Source organism: Anser anser, assembly GCF_964211835.1.
Source record: "Anser anser genome assembly, chromosome: 1".
Taxonomy (NCBI): Eukaryota; Metazoa; Chordata; class Aves; order Anseriformes; family Anatidae; genus Anser; species Anser anser.
In genome coordinates this window covers 149,863,080-149,879,590 of record NC_139720.1, presented here as the reverse complement: position 1 = coordinate 149,879,590, position 16,511 = coordinate 149,863,080, and the positions used below count along the sequence as shown (strand labels likewise).

Below are 16,511 nucleotides of genomic sequence, written 5' to 3'. Positions count from 1 at the left end.
GTCTGTGGAGATTCATTATCAGAACTGCAATTTGGTTACCACTACAACAGTTTCAGGCTTCCTAGCAGCAGCTTGCTGGAGCTGCTAAGGTTAAAGGCAAATTTCCTTTTTACACTCTTTGAGTGATCATTAAACATGATTGCTAAAGAAGCAAACTGTCAAAGTTGTTTCATTTATTTCTTAATATCACAGCTGTACAATTTTCATACATACAGCAGGAAATGCGCATTGGTTACACAATGGCATTTGGCTGCATTTCCAAGTATAATACAGTAAGTGCAACTCCACTTAAGAATGTACATTTATACAACTTAAACAAATTAAGGTTTGCTACACTACTATCTGTGACAGTATAAAGCTTCATTTATGTTAAGTCTCGTTACTAAACCACTTCCTGGTTAAATATAAAACATATTCAATTATTTTAAAACGGCCCTTGTGGTACTTGGCCAGCATATAAAATATTTGTTGTGTAAAATTTAACCATTAACTTTTTCTTTTCTTTTAAAAATAATCCTCTAAGCCTATTTAAACATTTGCTATTGAACTGTTACACTGACACTTTGTAGCAGGAACCAAATTTTTACCCTCCTTTTGTTTGATCTCGCACTGCTTATCACCGAAAGAAGTTACATTTGTAATGTACTGCAGCTTTATTCAGATACAACCAGATAGCTAAGCTATTTAACAATTCCGTTCAAATGTAAATAACATTCTTCATTAAAGAAAAAGAAATTACATTTCAGAAATATTTGTCATCAAAATTTTAATGGGTAGAGTGCTACCAGCACTGGGAGGAAAAAAAAAAAAAAGTATTAATTTCTGTTTTAAGACCCACCTGAATATTCGGTTTATACTCTTATAACTTTACTTTTGGAATACATTGGTCCACAGACCATATTCTTGTTACAACTTACCAAATGAAAAACAAAAATTGCTCTTATTGCCGTCCCTATAACAGGAATGGTTCAGTTTTAAACCTCCTTTAAAAATATACATTTTACAATCCTTTCACCTCAACAAAGGTGACACTGACAATAAATACACTGGTTTGGTGGTTTTGTTTTTCTTTGCCGTGAAAAGTCTACAAACTACCTGTTGTAGGCCCTTTCTTTTTTAGACTTCTCCAATGCCTTGTCCATAGTTTTCTCATTTTCTCCTCGACATTTGGGGCAGTACCATTTGCCCTTTGGTTTATGATTGAGTCCCACACAGGAAAAGTGAAACCACTCGATGGGGCACTCGTCATTATCGCATCCTATCATTTCTCCATAGGAGACTTGGTTGCATAAGCAGTATGTTGGCTCATTGGGATCAATGGGAAGGTCTGGAGGAGAAGCTTCCCTCTCTGCCTTAGCCTTGGATCGTTTCTTCTTCTTGGATGTTTTTGCTTTCTTCTCCTTTGGAGTTCCTGAGGTGATGTCATCGTGATCATGATTATTTGAAGCATTTTCTCGATTCTCGTTATTCCTTTGCCGCCTTGACCTCTTGTTGTTGGGCTTCTCAGCCTGGGCGATTGTCTCGTTCTTTGACTTATCTTGGCTGGCTTTCCCGCTGTTCCCAGTGGTGTCGTTAGTCTCTTGGCACGTCTCAAACAGTTCCACGTGGCTGTCCACTTGCCGGGTTCTGTTCTCAACAAGCTCTACCATCTGACTGACGATTTGGATCTTCTCGTCACCCAGCTCCTGACTCCGAATCAGCGCTCTCTGTATGCAGTGCAACATTCTTCTCTTCTGCACGGCATCTGTCTCTCGTTTAAATTTTTCATAGTAATCATCCAGGTCCTTCAGAATCTCTGCAAGGAAGAAGTAAAAACTGTAAGTATTTCAGACAGAGGGAACGGTGAAGAAAAGCCTTCCTGCATTTTTCCTTCCACGCAGCAACACCTCTTTGTAATGCACGAAGTTGATCAAAGGCAGACTCCCTGAAGCTGAAATCTGACAAGTGGCTCATGACTCCAGTGGAATATTTTTGTCCCAGTACGTCCCTGAGGAACAGAATGCAAGTGCTGATTTAGAAAAAAAAGAGAGACTAAATATAATCTCACGCACGGTGACAGCTCTTCCCTTTATCGGTAATTAAAAGGAACAGAAAATACACAGACCACCACAAGTTCCAGCATCAACTTTGGAATTAGAGGCGGAATTAATGGATTGTTTACTAGGACATTTTCTGTACAATAAGGTTAATGCTTGTGGTGAATGACAGAGAGTGGGAGAAAGAGAGTGGGAGAAGAGAGAAAAAAGCACAAATCAGTGCAGGAAATCAGACAACAAATTACTTAATAATCGCTATCATGCCTGACAGCTGATGCAGAAGAACTCCGAACACACAGGGCTAGACCCTAAGTCACGGCGAGCTTCACCCGATACTGCTGCGTGGCTGCTGGAAACGAGGCCAACTAATTCCTTGTGAGTACAGAATTACCATTACAGTACTGGAGCCGTGGGGATTATTTTCTCCCTCTAGGTTCTGTAAAATACCTGTTACTCACTTTTTATGTAATTTTTCATTAAATATTTACTGCAAGGAAGGAGAAAAAAAAATAAGGAGCAACATTAAAGATGATCTACGACCACAGGAACGGCTAAAGCTCCTTGTCGATTTAAAATGCTAACACTGAAAGTCTGTTAGACCTTGCGTTACACCTGAAGGATCGTGTCGGGAGTTTAAAGGAAGAACGTTCCACAAGTGCTTGAAGTTTCAAGAAGACTTTTACGAACCTATTTTGAGCGGAAGTTTTCGAGTTTTGCTGCGATACTTGACGATACTTGACTGAGCACGCAGCACACTCCGCACGTCCACGTTAACCCCTCAAGAACACGCGAAATTAAGGCTTTTCCCCATAAATATCTTCCTCGTCCCTCACCCCCTCGCACACGCAGCCACCGCTACCTCGGGGCTTAGTTCGGGACGCGGCATCGGACAGGGGGAGGCCGCCTGCAGCCCGCCCCGCCCGCCCCCAATAACGACAGGAGCTTTATTAATTGGTTTATTAATTATTTATTAACCGGGAGAGAGCTTTATTAACCGGGGTCCCAACGGCCCGCCCTGCGCCCCGGAAGCGCCGCGCCGCCAGGCCCGGCCCCTGCCTAGCAACCGGCCGCGCCCCGGAAGTGACGCAGCGGCTATTGTTCTCCGGCCGGAAGCCGGCGGCGGGCCCCCGGTTGGCAGCGCAACGGCCGAGGCGGGGGAGGAGGGGCGCGGGGAGGGGGCGGGGCCCCGCGCGGCGTCGCGCCTATCAGAGGCGGCGGCGGGCAGAGCCCGCCCCCTCGGGCCGTCCAATGGGAGCCGGGAGAGTGAAAAAGGGGAGGCCAAGGTTGGCCCGCCCGCTGCCGGCGCCGCAGCCAATCAGCGCCCGGCGGCCGGGGCAGGCCGAGATATTCAAATCAACGCCACCGAAAAGTTGCTTCTCGAAACGTCACGGGGGGGGGCGGGGCGCCGCGCGGAACGTCCCGCCCTCCGGGCCAATCGGCGAGAGGAGTCGGGCCGCCCCCGCCCCCCGGGGAGCGCGCCGCCCTATCGGAGCCGCCGTGGGGCGGGGCGAGCGGCGCTATGCTAACGAGGGGCGGTTAGAAAAGCCGCGCCGACGCCGAGCGCCCCGCACAGCGCCGAGGCGCCCGCTGGCCGCGGGGTGCCGGGGCGCGGGAGGGGCGGCGTGCCTCAGCCCGCCCTGCCCCGCCATCGCCGCTCCCCGCCCGCGGAAGTTTTCCCCCGGCCCCTTTTTTTTTCCCACCCCCGGAGGGAGCCGCGGACGCCGAGGGAGGGAAGGGGGCTCCGGTCGTCCCCTCCCCGCCCGGCTGTCAGCGGCGCTGGGGAGAGCCCTCCCCTCCCCCTTCCCCCTCGCCTTCCCCGGCGGACAGCGGCGAGCGAGTGACAAAGCTGCCACAAAGCTGCCCCGGGCCCCGCGCCGGCCGGCCCTGCCCCAGCCCCTTCCCTCGGCCCGGCAGGGAGGCAGCTGGGCACATCCGCACGGCCGGTCGTATCGCCCCCCCCGCGTACACACACACCACGCACACACACACACACACACGGCAGCCCCGGCTCCCCCCCCCCCCCCCCCGCCCTCTGCTTCAGGGGGTGAAGCGAAACCCACCGGGGAGGGAGCGCGGAAAGCGCTCCCTGCCCCCCTCCCCTCCTCTCCCCTCCCCTCCCTCCCTCACTAGCTGCCTCTCTCCCCTACTACAGCCATAATGAATACTGTACATTCCTAAATGTTGTGCTGTAATCTCTCCGTCCGCACGGCACTTTCTGCCGTACCCCCAAAGCCCTTCCATCGCGGCCCCCCGGCCGGGGGGGGCCCCCCTTTGTGCACCGCACACCCCGCTTCCCTGCCCCCGCCTTCTCGGCCGGCAATTTACACAGAAAAGCAGAGTCCTTGCTTAATAAGAGAAGCCGGAGACCTTTTGTTCCGCCCCATGACAAGAGCTAACGCTGCGGATCAGCCCCTCTCCCTCCTCGGCTCTCCTCGCCCGGCTCTCCCCCTGCTCTCGGCTCCCCGAAATAAAGCTACCGTCCCCGCGGGGTGCAGGGGGGCGAAGGGAGCCGAGGCTCGGCTCCGGAGAGAAGAAAGACACCCTCCCCCCGGCCCCACACGCACCGAGCGAGCACTTACCTTGATATTTGGCGTCAATTTCCCTCATCAAGGAGACATTTCTCTGCAGATCGAAGGGCATCGACTCGATGGAGTCCAGGTAATCCTCCACATAGTTCACGAGGTGAAGCTGCTCGCCGTTCGCAGGACTCAACATTTTCATCCGGCGAAAAGGAAAAGGGGGAGGGATAAAAAAAAAAAATAATAAAAAAAAAATAGATCCTTCTCCACACGCTTCTCTCCCTCTCTCTCTCTCTCTCTGTCCCCCTGGCCCGGCGGCTGCTGCTCCCCCCGAAGGAGGCAGGCGGGGGAAGATGGGCTCGCCCCCCAAAAACCGAGAGCAGCTACATCGGAGTGCTCTCGTGTGAGGCAGAGGGAGCCGCACGCACACGCACACACACACACACACACACACCACACGCGCGCACACACACACACACCCTCCGCCAGCCCCCTCCAGCCAGCAGCAGCTGATTGAATGGCTGTCGTCGTGGGTAATTCACGGAGGAGGCGGCACGGGAACAATCGGAGGGATCCGTGTGTGTGTGTGTGCGTGTGTGTGTGCGTGGAGGGGGAGGAGGAGGAGGAGGAGGAGGAGGGAGGCGGGGGGCTCGAGCCAGCCCCTCCGAAACACTCCGCAAACAAAACGCGCCCTGCGAAGTGCCTGTCAGGGGCAGCCCCTCCGCTCCTCCCGCTCCTCCTCCTCCTCCTCCCGCTCCTCCTCGGGGCCGCCCGGTGCCGCCCGCCGGGCCGGAGGCGCGCAGCCCGCAGCCCAGTTTCAAACACTTGGGAAACATTCGGCCCCGCCGCGCACGGCGCATGCGCACCGCTCCCGCCGCTGTGTACACACACACGGACGGACGGACGGACGGACTGGCGGAGGGGCGGGCGGGCAGGCGGACACACGGACACACGGACACGGGCGCGCACACACGCGCTCCCCTCCCCCTCCCGGAACCGCGGCGGGGCGAGCGCCGCCCCCACCCTTCCTCCTCCTCCTCCTCCTCCTCCGCTCGCCACGAGTTGGGCGGGAGCCCGGGGCGCTGAGGGGGGAGCGGGGCAGCTGGGTGCTTGCTTTCACGGGACCCACGCGGCTCCGAGGGGGCACCGGGAGCCGTGCGGCCCCCCCGTGGGGCAGGGCGCTGAGGAGAAGCGCAGCCCCGCTCCTTCCTCCTCCCCGCCCTCCCTCCTTCTGTCCTCAGCGGGCAGCCGCAGCCATCAGCCCCGCGGCGGCTGGCAGCCCCGCCAGCCAATCGCCGCCCAGCTCGCCGCCCGCCCCGCGGTTCCTTCAGCCAATCACAGCCGGCCGGGGGGGGGGGGAGGGAGGGAGGGAGGGAGCCGCGGCGACAGCGCTGCCCGGGATACCGGCCTGGGCAGAAGGGGCGGTGACACTTGGGGGGGGTGCGCATGCGCGCTGCTAGCGGCGCGGGGAGAAAATGGAGCCGTGCGCGGGGAGCGGCCTTAAACTACATTTCCCGGCAGCCCCCGGTGCGGCGCAGCCGTTAGTAACGGGAGGCCTGCTCGGGGCTGAGCGGCCGGCTCGGGGCGACCGCCCCCACCACGGTTCCCCGGTGGCTGCCGGCCCGAAGGGGGCGGCCCCGGCCCGAGGGGGGCGGTGCTCCTCGGCTCCCGCCCTTGGAAATGCAGCGGCGTGGTGGGGGGGGGGGGGGGGAGGAAGGGGGCGTGGTTTTGTTAAAAAAAAATAAATAAAAAATTAAAAAAACTCTCCTGCCTCCGCCTTGAGAAAGGCCGCTCTCTGTCTCGTGTTTTCTCAAAACGTCACCGGCGATCCCCTGGCTGAGGGGACGCTGGCCCATGGCCAGTCGCGGGCACCGCCTCGGTGGTGGCAGCCTGTTTCCCTCATGCCTCGAAGACGCTGAGGCGCTGTCAGCGATTAAAGGTGGTTAACAGTCCCCTGGCTGCCGCGAGGAGCAAAGCCAGTAATTATGACTCAGTAGAGGCAAGACATCCAGAAGGAATTCAAGCGAGTCCCAGGAAGTGTCGTTCTTGCAAAAAAGTTAACCACCGTTCCACACACACGGCAGTAATTACACGTACAAATCAGGTATCAGTTCATAAACGTCCCCGCTAATTTGCTGAACAAGAACTTTTGTCAATCATCACAGGAAAAGAAAAATAGGTGCAACTTTTAAGTGTAGTCATGGCCTGCTAGTCTTCACTAATTTGCTCAAAAGTAGATCTAAAAGTAGATACTAAAGATCTAAACTCACAGCAGTGAGAATCAGGGGAACCTGCAACCAGATCGACAAATCATGCAACTGCTTTGTAACATATTTTGTATATCTATCATACATTTATGTAACATAAATACTCCAGTAATTATGTTTCTTCCAGCTCATCAGCATAACGTTCACAATTCTTAATATGAGCAGCATACATTTCACAACCTTCGAATACATTCCATAAATGCAGATACTGAGGATATAAGATGTTACATATATATACATATAAGAAATACTGCCCCCCTTCTCTTTCTCTACCTTAGCTGAATGTTGCTGTATGAAATACTCTGTAATTACTACAGCGGTGTCCCTCTTTATTAGAAAAGATAGTGTCTTCTGATCATTAGTCATTATACTTTATAGATACAGACAACTCATATGAGTTATTCCTTCTAATAAACTGCTGTTTCTTCACCATTTAATAGCTTAATCCCTTTCTTCTACAGTCACATTTGTTTTTCTTGTGTTTGTTCTTTACGAGGCTACATTCATACTTACATGGGAGATGATAATAGGATTTTACAAGTCTATTAATCTTGCTTATGGTTGAAACTTTTGAAACAAAACCACAGAATTTTGGCAGGAAAGATGAGCAGAGTTGAATTTTGCAGGTATTAAGGCCAGGAGACAAGTCATAGTTTGTACTTTCATGCAACAGGCATCAGTGGACAGCGTATACCGTTTACAAGTATTTGGGCCAGAAATACCTGCTTGTATCATAAATTATACAGGATTAATTGTTCTAAAATCTGGAAAAAAAATCTAGCTGAGTTTGTCCTTCTGCTGCTTCCCAGGAAAGGCTCAAGAACTTCTCAAACACTTATCTAACCTAAGCCTTCCACTCTAAAAAATAATAAATAGCTTTAAGTCCTACTTAAGAAAGCAGGCATTTCACTGGATACAGCTCCCCATCTCTTTGCTTGCCTTGAGACTGTTAACCTCACTACTTCTTTCACACGTGTTTTCTGGCTGCTGCCATTTGCACCTGTCGCACTTCATGAGCCTAATAAGCACTGGCACTAAAAGTGCCCTAAAAATGCTGATTGGAACCAGTAATTGTGCATTGCAGTACAAGGCCAAGGCAGAAGTATGACTGGAGATGACACAGATCGAGGGGAGCTTATTCCATGGGCTCCACAATCCCAGGATGAGTTCAGAGGAGATGCACCTCAACAGCTGGAAACAACCGACAAAGACACCCATCCGACCTCCGACCAAATTCATGCAAAATACCCAGCTTGTTTCTGTAAACTGCAGCATAGGAACCAAATACTTCTGATGAAAAACTTGTAGCATCTGTTAGAGCAGTTGATGGATAGGTCGACTGAACGGCAATGGTGCTGAGAACTCAGGGTCCAGGCCTAATGGCTCTTGGTAAGAGCAAGAAAGTTTATTTCATTAACTGTTCTTTATGTCCACCAATCCTGAGATTTCTTTTGCAGTTTTATTTCATTTCCCCAAAATTACTCTTTTAGCACAGGTATCTCAAGATGATTTATCATCTTTATAAAACATACTCTTCTTGAACTCTGGGGGAATGGCCACTCAACATTTACAGCATATCTGAGTCACGCATTTGTAATAAGCATGAAACAACTTTTATTCTCCTTTTAAAAACTAAATTGGATTCTTAGACAAAAAGAATTTGTAAATTTTGTAAAAATAAAAAAATGCTATAAAATGTAAGTCGGAATGTGTCTGTAATTACAGACTCCTCCAGAGTTCTAAGAATAAATTCAGTCCCCTGCAGTGGATTTAGCTCGTCTTTCCTTTTGGTTTGTAGTGTTTCTTCACAGCCTTTTCCCCCCTTTTACCTTCTCAGGGCCAGATTCCTTTGCAGGTTCCTGAACTAGAATCAGACTAGATACTAGAAACATGCTCCTGTTAACCCAACAAATGCTGCTTTTCTCCTCTGTCAGCAATTCTAAGACAGTGTGGTTTAATTCTTAAGAAGATAAATGTAGCACCCCAAGCAATACGTTGGGAAACTGTAAACTTTACAAAGAATGTATCTCCCAGTAATAAACACAAAAGAATGATTTTGTAGCATAAGCTTTATTTGCTCTTTACTTGAGATACAAAGCATGCTCTGGGATTTGCCTGTGGATACTACACACCTTTTGGGGACCAGTCTCGCATGGGGTCCTGGTCTGGGTACCCGAGACTGGAAACTGGAAATCACACGAGGAGCCAGGTGAGCCAGAACACTCAGAGATCCTCCCTGCCCACCACAGAAATATTGCAGACGTGCAACACGTGCGTGCTTCCACCAGTTTTTCCCTTTCAGTCAAGCCCAGAAGGGAAACATTGCCTTCCTGCATACAAAGGTACAGAAAATATATCAACTCATTCTAAGGGATTCTGGAGTCACAGCCTTACCTTAGAGTTTCAGCTTGCATTTAAGAGAAGTAAGTTTTAGCCTTGATGGCTCCTATGAGAAAGGTGAAAACATGAGCTGACAATATTAAATATGTGTGTGCCCCCTTGAAATGACAGTTTACCTGAAGCTCTCATAGACACACCTCATTGGGATTTTGACTAAGGGATTCACCCCCCTGCATACTGCACCTCCTACTAACTATTCAGCAGAAAATACAGAAGTAACAGGTATCGATCTGGTCCCCTGGCTCCAGCTGCTGGCAACGTCTGAAGGCATCTTCTTCCACTCCAGGTGGCAAAGAAGACAAGTCTCCTGATGGAGGCAGAAAATCCTTTCCTGCTACTATTCTGCCCCTCTGGTAGACGAGGATCCCATTCCACATGCTCAAAGATAGGAATAAGGGTATCAGGAAGGGAGGTGGTTATAGGTGTCGTAAGTTGAGGTGTGCTTACAGCCACAGGCTGTTTCTGAGAATGTCTATTAGTTTTTCCTAATGTACATAATTTATGGTTATAATATATCAGCTATGGTTATAATATATTGCTTGCAGGACACTTTCCACAGTTCCAATGAATTTATTCTGCTGCATTAAACCAAATCTAAAGTGTTAACAATGTTAACTGCTTATTTCAGGCATTAAATTATTATTATTAACAATAACTGTATAGCCTTTACTACCCTCAGAAAATAATGTGTTGTTTTTTTTTTTTTTCAGGACATAGACATTTCTAGACTAAATGCTAAATTAAAGCTGGTCGGAATACCAGCGGCACTAAGCCTTCTGAAACCATCAGGGAAAGAAAAAGTTTCTCCGTTCTTCTAATCTGTTGGCAGTTTCATCCATGACAGCTAAACCTGGAATTACAGCTAAAAAAACATCCATTGTTACTTAGTATTGATTCGGCCTCTCTCAAAGTGCTTGGCACTGTACAGAACAAAGAAGACAACAGAGTTAAAGACAACTCTTAACAGGATGTGTGTTGAATAGTGAAGACATCAAAACCATCCGACTGTGGAAACTGAAATAATTAGCTTCCTGAGAAACATCTAAAGCAAACACTTACAAGGTTACTGGATGGTATCTTTAGTTTTATCCTAGCAAGTCTCAAAATAGCAAGCCCATAAAATAGGTTTCTTATCTAATCAAAAGTTCATTGATAAATGAAAAACATTGTGGAACATAACTGTATATTAAAAAGAACAGAAGACATCTGTCAGTAGTAGGGCCGTATATCTGATACTCTCTACAACTACGCCAGATACAGACAGACTGTTTGGATGAAGATAGATTTCCGTCATTATGTAAAAGCAGTGATTTAAATGCTCATATTCAAGACGAGAAAAAAATCTAAGAAACCTGTCCCTGGCAGATTCAAGAGAACACAATATCAGGATTTCTGCAAGGCGGTTTACCACAGCCAACCCTATTCTCTGCAGTGTGCGGTCAAGAAAGGCTGCAATCATGCACTATTACCTTCCACGCAGAGGCCAACAAGATGCTTTAGCCGGTGGGCACTGCAGTGCTCTGGGAAAGGAGAAAAGGCTCTGTCCTGAACCAGAGGTTTGTGGGGAGAAAGGCAGTAGGGAGCGGCACAGCCAGAGCGTGCTGGAACTGGTGGTTCACTCTTACCATATAGGACTAAGGGTTGCAGCAGGTGGAGGTCAACTTCAAAATACACCACGAGGACTCTTTCTAAAACTGACAGCAGACCCGTGGTGCTCCTTGCCAGAGGCTGGAGCTGATGTGGGTTTTCCCCAGTGGCTGGGGAAATTAACAGAAGAGTGACTCACTGAGAATAGGTTAAAAAAAAAAATATGTATATATGGGGAAAAAAGTATGTGTCCATCTCAGTAAGTCACTCAGTCAGAAGCTGCGAGAGTAGGGGGAGGAAATATTATATATGCTTGTGCAGTTCTCGCTTGTTTCCTTGGTAGCTGCTCATAGAATCATTAAGGCTGGAAGAGCCCTCCAAGATCATCCAGTCCGACCATTCCCCTACCACCACTGTCACCCACTAAACCATGTCCCTGAGCACCAGGCCCAACCTCTCCTTGAACACCCCCAGGGACGGTGACGCCACCACCTCCCTGGGCACCCCGTCCCAGTGCCTGACTGCTCTTTCTGGGAAGAAATGTCTCCTCATTTCCAACCTGAACCTCCCCAGTGCAACTTGAGGCCATTCCCTCTAGTCCTATCACTGGTTACCTGTGAGAAGAGGCCGACCCCCAGCTCCCCACACCTTCCTTTCAGGTAGCTGTAGGGAGCAATAGTTACTTCTGGAAGCAAATAGCAGCTTAAAAATACCTTTGGCAACCCGTGTGTCTGCTCCGTTGTACCTTTAGTCACCCCAGGTGAGTAGCTCAGAGTTTCCAGGGCAGGTCCGGGCACTCCAGCCGGTTCGGCCCCGCTTCCTCTCCGTGATCTGAGTCAAGAAAAACAAAACCCCCAGCGAGAGAAGCCTGAGCAGAGAACACACCCTCCCGGCTTGTGCCGACCCGGGGAGGGAAGCGGGTCCCGGGCACCGGCGCCGCTCGGGTCCCCTTGGGATGACGGCGAGGCACGGCGGGGGCGGTGACAGCCTCCCCGACCCCTCCTCTTCCCTCCTGCGGCCCCGGCTCGGGCCTTAGCGGCGGCGGCGGCGGCTCCCGCTCGGCGGAGAGGGGCGGAGAAGGGAGAAGCGGGGGGCCCGGGGCCGCGGCCATGCTGCGCGGAATGGCGGCGGCCGCCCGGCAGGGCCGGCGCGGGGCCGTGCCGGCGACATGGCGGCGGGGCCGCTGCTGCTGCGGGCCGGCGGGGCGGCGGCGCTGGGTGCCTCCGGCGGGCAGTCCCAGCGGGGTGGTGGCGTACAACAGCCGCAGCCGGAGCAAGGAGCCGCTGGTGCTGGCCCGGGACGGAGTGGCCACCTGGTAGCGGCGGGTGCGGGGTGCCCCGGGGCCCGGCCGCCGTCCCCCCGGGGGCTGACGGGCGCCGTTTGCCTCCTGTGTCTCCGCAGGTACAGCTGCGGGCCCACCGTGTACGACCGGGCGCACCTCGGGCACGCCTGGTGAGTGAGCGAGCGGGGCGAGGAGGGACGGAGGGGCGAGGAGGGACGGAGGGTTTCCTGCGGCTCCTTGTGCTGCCCGTGGAGATCCGGGCTGCTCCCGAGCCCCCCGTCTCCTAATCCTGCAGGCAGAGGATGCGTTGGGATCGTGGGGAGAAAGAGGAGCGAGCTCTCTGCTAGCTGCTGTCATACCAGCAGAAAATATATAAGCTGTATATGTGGGTAGCTTCTGTTCCCGTTACCCCTTTGGGTTCACTAATACCGTCAGCGGGGGGAACAGCACGCGTGCTGCGTTTCCAGAAGGCTGGGTGCAGCTCTCCTGTGCACGGTGCTGCAGGGTGCCCTGCTTGGGACGACTGCCCTCGCCTTCCAGCAGAGCGGGCTCTTCAAAAACTTTCCTCTCTGTTGGTATTCCGCATAGCTTTGGCACAGCGAATTATTCTAAGATATAATAATACTATGTTATCACATATAATAATACTCCTGTTATTACAGCTATTCTTTTCTTGATCTTATTCGCGTTTTTCTTTCAGTGTCTTTCCTCCATGTATGTGTGCGTGATGCTCTTTTAACATAAAGTTTCACTAATCAGACTGTACTGAGGAAGGAGAGGTATGGGCATTGCCTTGCGTAGCCGGGCTGTGGAGTGGAACAGCTTATACCACTTCTATACACACTGCCCATGTTCCTCTGCTAGAACAGATACGAGGTGGTGTAGTGGGTCTGAGTACAGCATTTATAAAGCCAGAGGACTTCACCTTCAACTTGGATCGTTATGTGTCTTTTGGGTGTCTCTTTCAGTCGGTGGTTCTCCACGTTCTCCTGATTAAAAGAGTAGGAAGACCTGCTATTTTTTCCATCCGTTTTTATCCTATGTCCAAACTAACAATTTCAAACTTCCCCGGTCTGAAAGTTTGCCATATGTCTTTCCCGCCTATTCCTGACCTTTCCACGTATAGGATAAGAAAAAACAGTTAGGGCTGAATATCACATTCACGGTGGTGTGTCATGCAGATAAGGAGCTATGTTATCATCCTTCTGGTGCCTCTTTAGTGCCTTCACGTGTTTCCTGTAGTACAGCAGGATGCCTGTGCTAAAGATCTTCCTCTCTCTCTTCTGAGCAGGTGAACCCTCCGGGAGGTGAGGAATTAACTGTTCCCTCCCAGGGTCTGTGGTGTTGACATCTCAGCTGCTCTGTTCAGTATGGCAGAGCATGTTTTATTTTTAATTTTAATTTTTTCCTTGTAACTAGGCCTACCTGTAGAGCTACAAGAACATTGCTTTTGTTGGCACAGCTGAAATGAATGTTAGTCTACAGATCAGGAAATACCCTGGAAAATAGCACAGTCACATGGATTGATGCATGTTGCTACAGTGTCACTCCTATAAAATACCCTCATGGTGTTGCACTGTTGCAGCATCTGATCTTATCACTGGAATTCCTTTCTTCCATCCTTTTTTTCAATTTAATTTGCGGTGAGCATAACAAACACAGCAGATCATGAATAATGGAAATGAGCTTGAGCTCCGCAAGAAGAATTTGGAAAGCATTGCATTGCTATTTTTCTTTTCCCCACTAAGATTTCTTACTTCTCTAAATAATCCAACTTTCTCTAGCATGTTGTGCTTCCAGACTTCAAAACAGGTGCCCTATGTGTTTTCAGACAGCATCCATAATTCATCCTATATATTAAAAAAAAAAAAAAAAAAAAAAGCTGCAGAAAACGCCACCTTTTCCCTCAGTACTGAGACTGGCTTGGATTTTGCTGATGTGGGCTGCAGCCTGGTTAGGACCCCAGTTCCTGGCCATGGTAAGAATAAGCCCAAATAGGAGGGAGTTCCTTCATGCCATTGTGCCTGGTGTGGCACCCCCTTCATTAGATCCGATTCTTTCATTGCAGTTTTTTGGTACTGAAGTTGTAAGGAGCCAGCTTTCCGAGATGTCAGGAGATCTGCTCTGGCTATTGCAGTGCTTCTTCCATCAATTGTGCCAGAAGATCAGAGTAAAGGGAACAGCACAAAATTTGTATATGATCTGGGAACTAAAGCTGCAGAACCATTAAATACAGTTTTAAGCTTTTGATACTGGCATTGTCCCTTTGAAAGCGGTCTAAAGAAGAATTTAATCTACTGGAACTGTGTCACAACATGAGATGCGCATGGTTCCCAGTGAGCTGCTGTTCAGTAGTATCTCTTTTCTTGGCAGCATGTGCCACCTTCCAAAAGTACTTTTTTAATATAGTCACAGTGCAAACAACAACAGAAAAGTATTTTTCTTCATCAAGATACTGAAATCTTCACAGAATCACAGAATAGTTTGGGTTGGAAGGGACCTTAAAGCCCACCCAGTTCCACCCCCCTGCCATGGGTAGGGACACCTCCCACCAGACCAGGTTGCTCCAAGCCCCATCCAGCCTGGCCTTGAGCACCTCCAGGGATGGGGCATCCACAGCTTCTCTGGGCAGCCTGTGCCAGTGCCTCACCACCGTCTAGAATTTCTTCTTTATATCTAATCTAAACCTACCCCGTTTTAGTTTAAAGCCATTACTCCTTGTCCTGTCGCTACACTCCCTGACAAAGAGTCCCTCCCCAGCTTTCCTGTAGGCCCCTTTAGGCACTGGAAGGCCGCTGTCAGGTCTCCCCAGAGCCTTCTCTTCTCCAGGCTGAACAACCCCAGCTCCCTCAGCCTGTCTTTATGGGAGGGGTGCTCCAGCCCTCTGATCACCTTTGTGGCCCTCCTCTGGACTCGCTCTAACACTTGCATGTCCTCCTTGTGCTGGGGTCCCCAGAGCTGAACGCAGCACTCCAGGTCCGTGTCCTTGTTACGTAGAATCTGAATCTTAGCGCCGCCTTGGTCCCCGCAGCTGAGAGGAAGGATGCAAATCCATTGTCAGTATTTGCTTATGCTCATTTGCTTTGACAGACACAGTGGGTGCAGCCTGTCCAGTGGTGTGGGTGCCATGGAAAGCTGCAGGTCCTCGGGGTTTTCGTCACTCCATTGTGCAGGTGCAGTGCGCTCGGGTTTCTTCAAAGCCAGTGGAGGCTGAGGTTTCTCCTTGTCTTGCAGGATGGAGTGCAAGCCTGTAGTCACCTTTTGTTATTTCGCGCAGTAATTGGGTTTTATGGAGTCAAAGCATGTTCTGAGAATGAAGAGCGGAGAGCCTGTGAGGGGCAGAAGGCTGCCGCAGGCCTGCGCTGCGTGCAGGTGGATCCGTCTGGCTGCGCTGAATGTTCAGCTTCGTCACGTACAGCCTGGATGATACTGAAAATTTATTCTCGGCTGTAAATAAAATAAAATAACCCCCCCGGAGCAGCTCTTCTTTGCTGTCAGAAAAGATCTGTGGTGTGTTACTGTAATAGCTTACTTGTAGCTCTACCTGTTACTCGACCCCAAGCAAAGTTAACACGAGCTGGTTTGTTTCTATGTCACTCTGTGTGGTGGACTTTGGAAGCCTGCTGGCATGTACAGACTGAGGGCTTTTTATTTTAAAAATAACTGATCTGTGTCTCTCTTTTGTACTGCTTGCTTTGGAAAAGTCTTCTGGTTGAGAGGCAGCTTCAAACAGAGCTCAGTGTTATCATAAAGAGATGCAAGAAAAGAAAGCAGAGAAAATTTGCTGTAATGTGTCACTAATGCCAGAAGAGGGTAGAGCAGTTCAACTGAAATTTGCTTGACTTTTGTGCAGATTGGAACTAATTTTGGAAAAGCATTTTATATACTCAAGACCCTTTTTTTTTTTTTTTTCCCAAGTATTAGGGTATTGAGCATATCTCTGTGGCTGTCAGTGCTCTTTGACGTTTTTATCAAAGTTTATTCCTATTACTGCATGTTTAAAAGCTCTTGTTTCTCTCTTCCAGCTCCTATGTTAGGTTTGATATAATCCGAAGGATAATGACTCATTTTTTTGAAACTGAAGTTATCATGGTGATGGGGATTACAGACATAGATGACAAGATAATAAAAAGAGCCAATGAGGTAGGTATTTGCTACAGTCTTTGATCCAAACTTTTGGTATTTCCTAGATATAGTTACGTAGGGAAATGAGCTAAGTTTGTTGTTGTTATTTAAAAAAAAATATATTTTTTTTTAAGTAGGTAATACGTTTTGAGATTTTTACCCCTCTAGCTGCTCCTGGGGCAGGTGTTCTTATAGCCTTATGCCTTGTCTGGAAGGCCAATGGAAAAGAAAAACCCATGGCAACCCATCAGCAGAGCTGAAGCATATCTTTTCCCAAAAGCAAACCCAAGCCGGT

General features: G+C 49.8%; 2 protein-coding genes and 1 long non-coding RNA gene across 11 annotated transcripts in view; 1 reads left to right on the top strand and 2 right to left on the bottom strand.

Annotated features, from left to right (window-relative positions):
- Positions 1 to 156: 156 nt before the first annotated feature.
- ING1 (inhibitor of growth family member 1) lies at positions 157 to 5,310 on the bottom strand. 2 transcript variants are annotated; one of them, XM_083820039.1, is made up of 2 exons: positions 4,616 to 5,310; positions 157 to 1,795 (listed from the first exon to the last, which is right to left on the bottom strand). In XM_083820039.1, exons 1-2 carry the CDS (start codon positions 4,755 to 4,757, stop codon positions 1,092 to 1,094), a joined length of 846 nt encoding a protein of 281 aa, XP_083676165.1. In that variant the 5' UTR covers positions 4,758 to 5,310; the 3' UTR covers positions 157 to 1,091. The 2 variants fall into 2 exon arrangements, with proteins under 2 accessions (XP_083676165.1, XP_083676166.1); XM_083820040.1 differs by lacking the exon at positions 4,616 to 5,310 and adding an exon at positions 2,724 to 2,921.
- A 1,578-nt stretch (positions 5,311 to 6,888) lies between these two features.
- LOC310895209 lies at positions 6,889 to 11,656 on the bottom strand. Its single transcript, XR_014580538.1, has 3 exons — positions 11,523 to 11,656; positions 8,955 to 10,979; positions 6,889 to 8,205 (listed from the first exon to the last, which is right to left on the bottom strand). It is a non-coding gene; the product is annotated as an uncharacterized lncRNA (long non-coding RNA).
- Positions 11,430 to 16,511, top strand: part of CARS2 (cysteinyl-tRNA synthetase 2, mitochondrial) — a 37,121-nt gene continuing 32,039 nt past the window's right edge. For 2 of the 8 annotated variants that reach the window (XR_014580517.1, XM_083826111.1), the window contains exons 1-2: positions 11,814 to 12,261; positions 16,117 to 16,234. Coding sequence is in view for 7 of the 8 variants with exons in the window: in XM_083826111.1 (XP_083682237.1) it covers positions 11,978 to 12,261; positions 16,117 to 16,234 (402 nt within the window). In the remaining variant the exon portion in view is untranslated. Of the gene's footprint in view, positions 11,570 to 11,655; positions 11,776 to 11,812; positions 12,262 to 16,116; positions 16,235 to 16,511 lie in introns of those variants that run through there. The other 6 variants (XM_083826112.1, XM_083826110.1, XM_083826109.1 and 3 more) reach the window with 6 other exon arrangements.

Excerpts from the sequence above, each read along its gene's own strand:
- ING1 (XM_083820039.1), bottom strand. The coding sequence starts at position 4,757 with ATGAAAATGTTGAGTCCTGCGAACGGCGAGCAGCTTCACCTCGTGAAC. Across the intron at positions 1,796-4,615 it reads AATTGACGCCAAATATCAAG|AGATTCTGAAGGACCTGGAT; the intron begins GTAAGTGCTCGC and ends TCTTCCTTGCAG.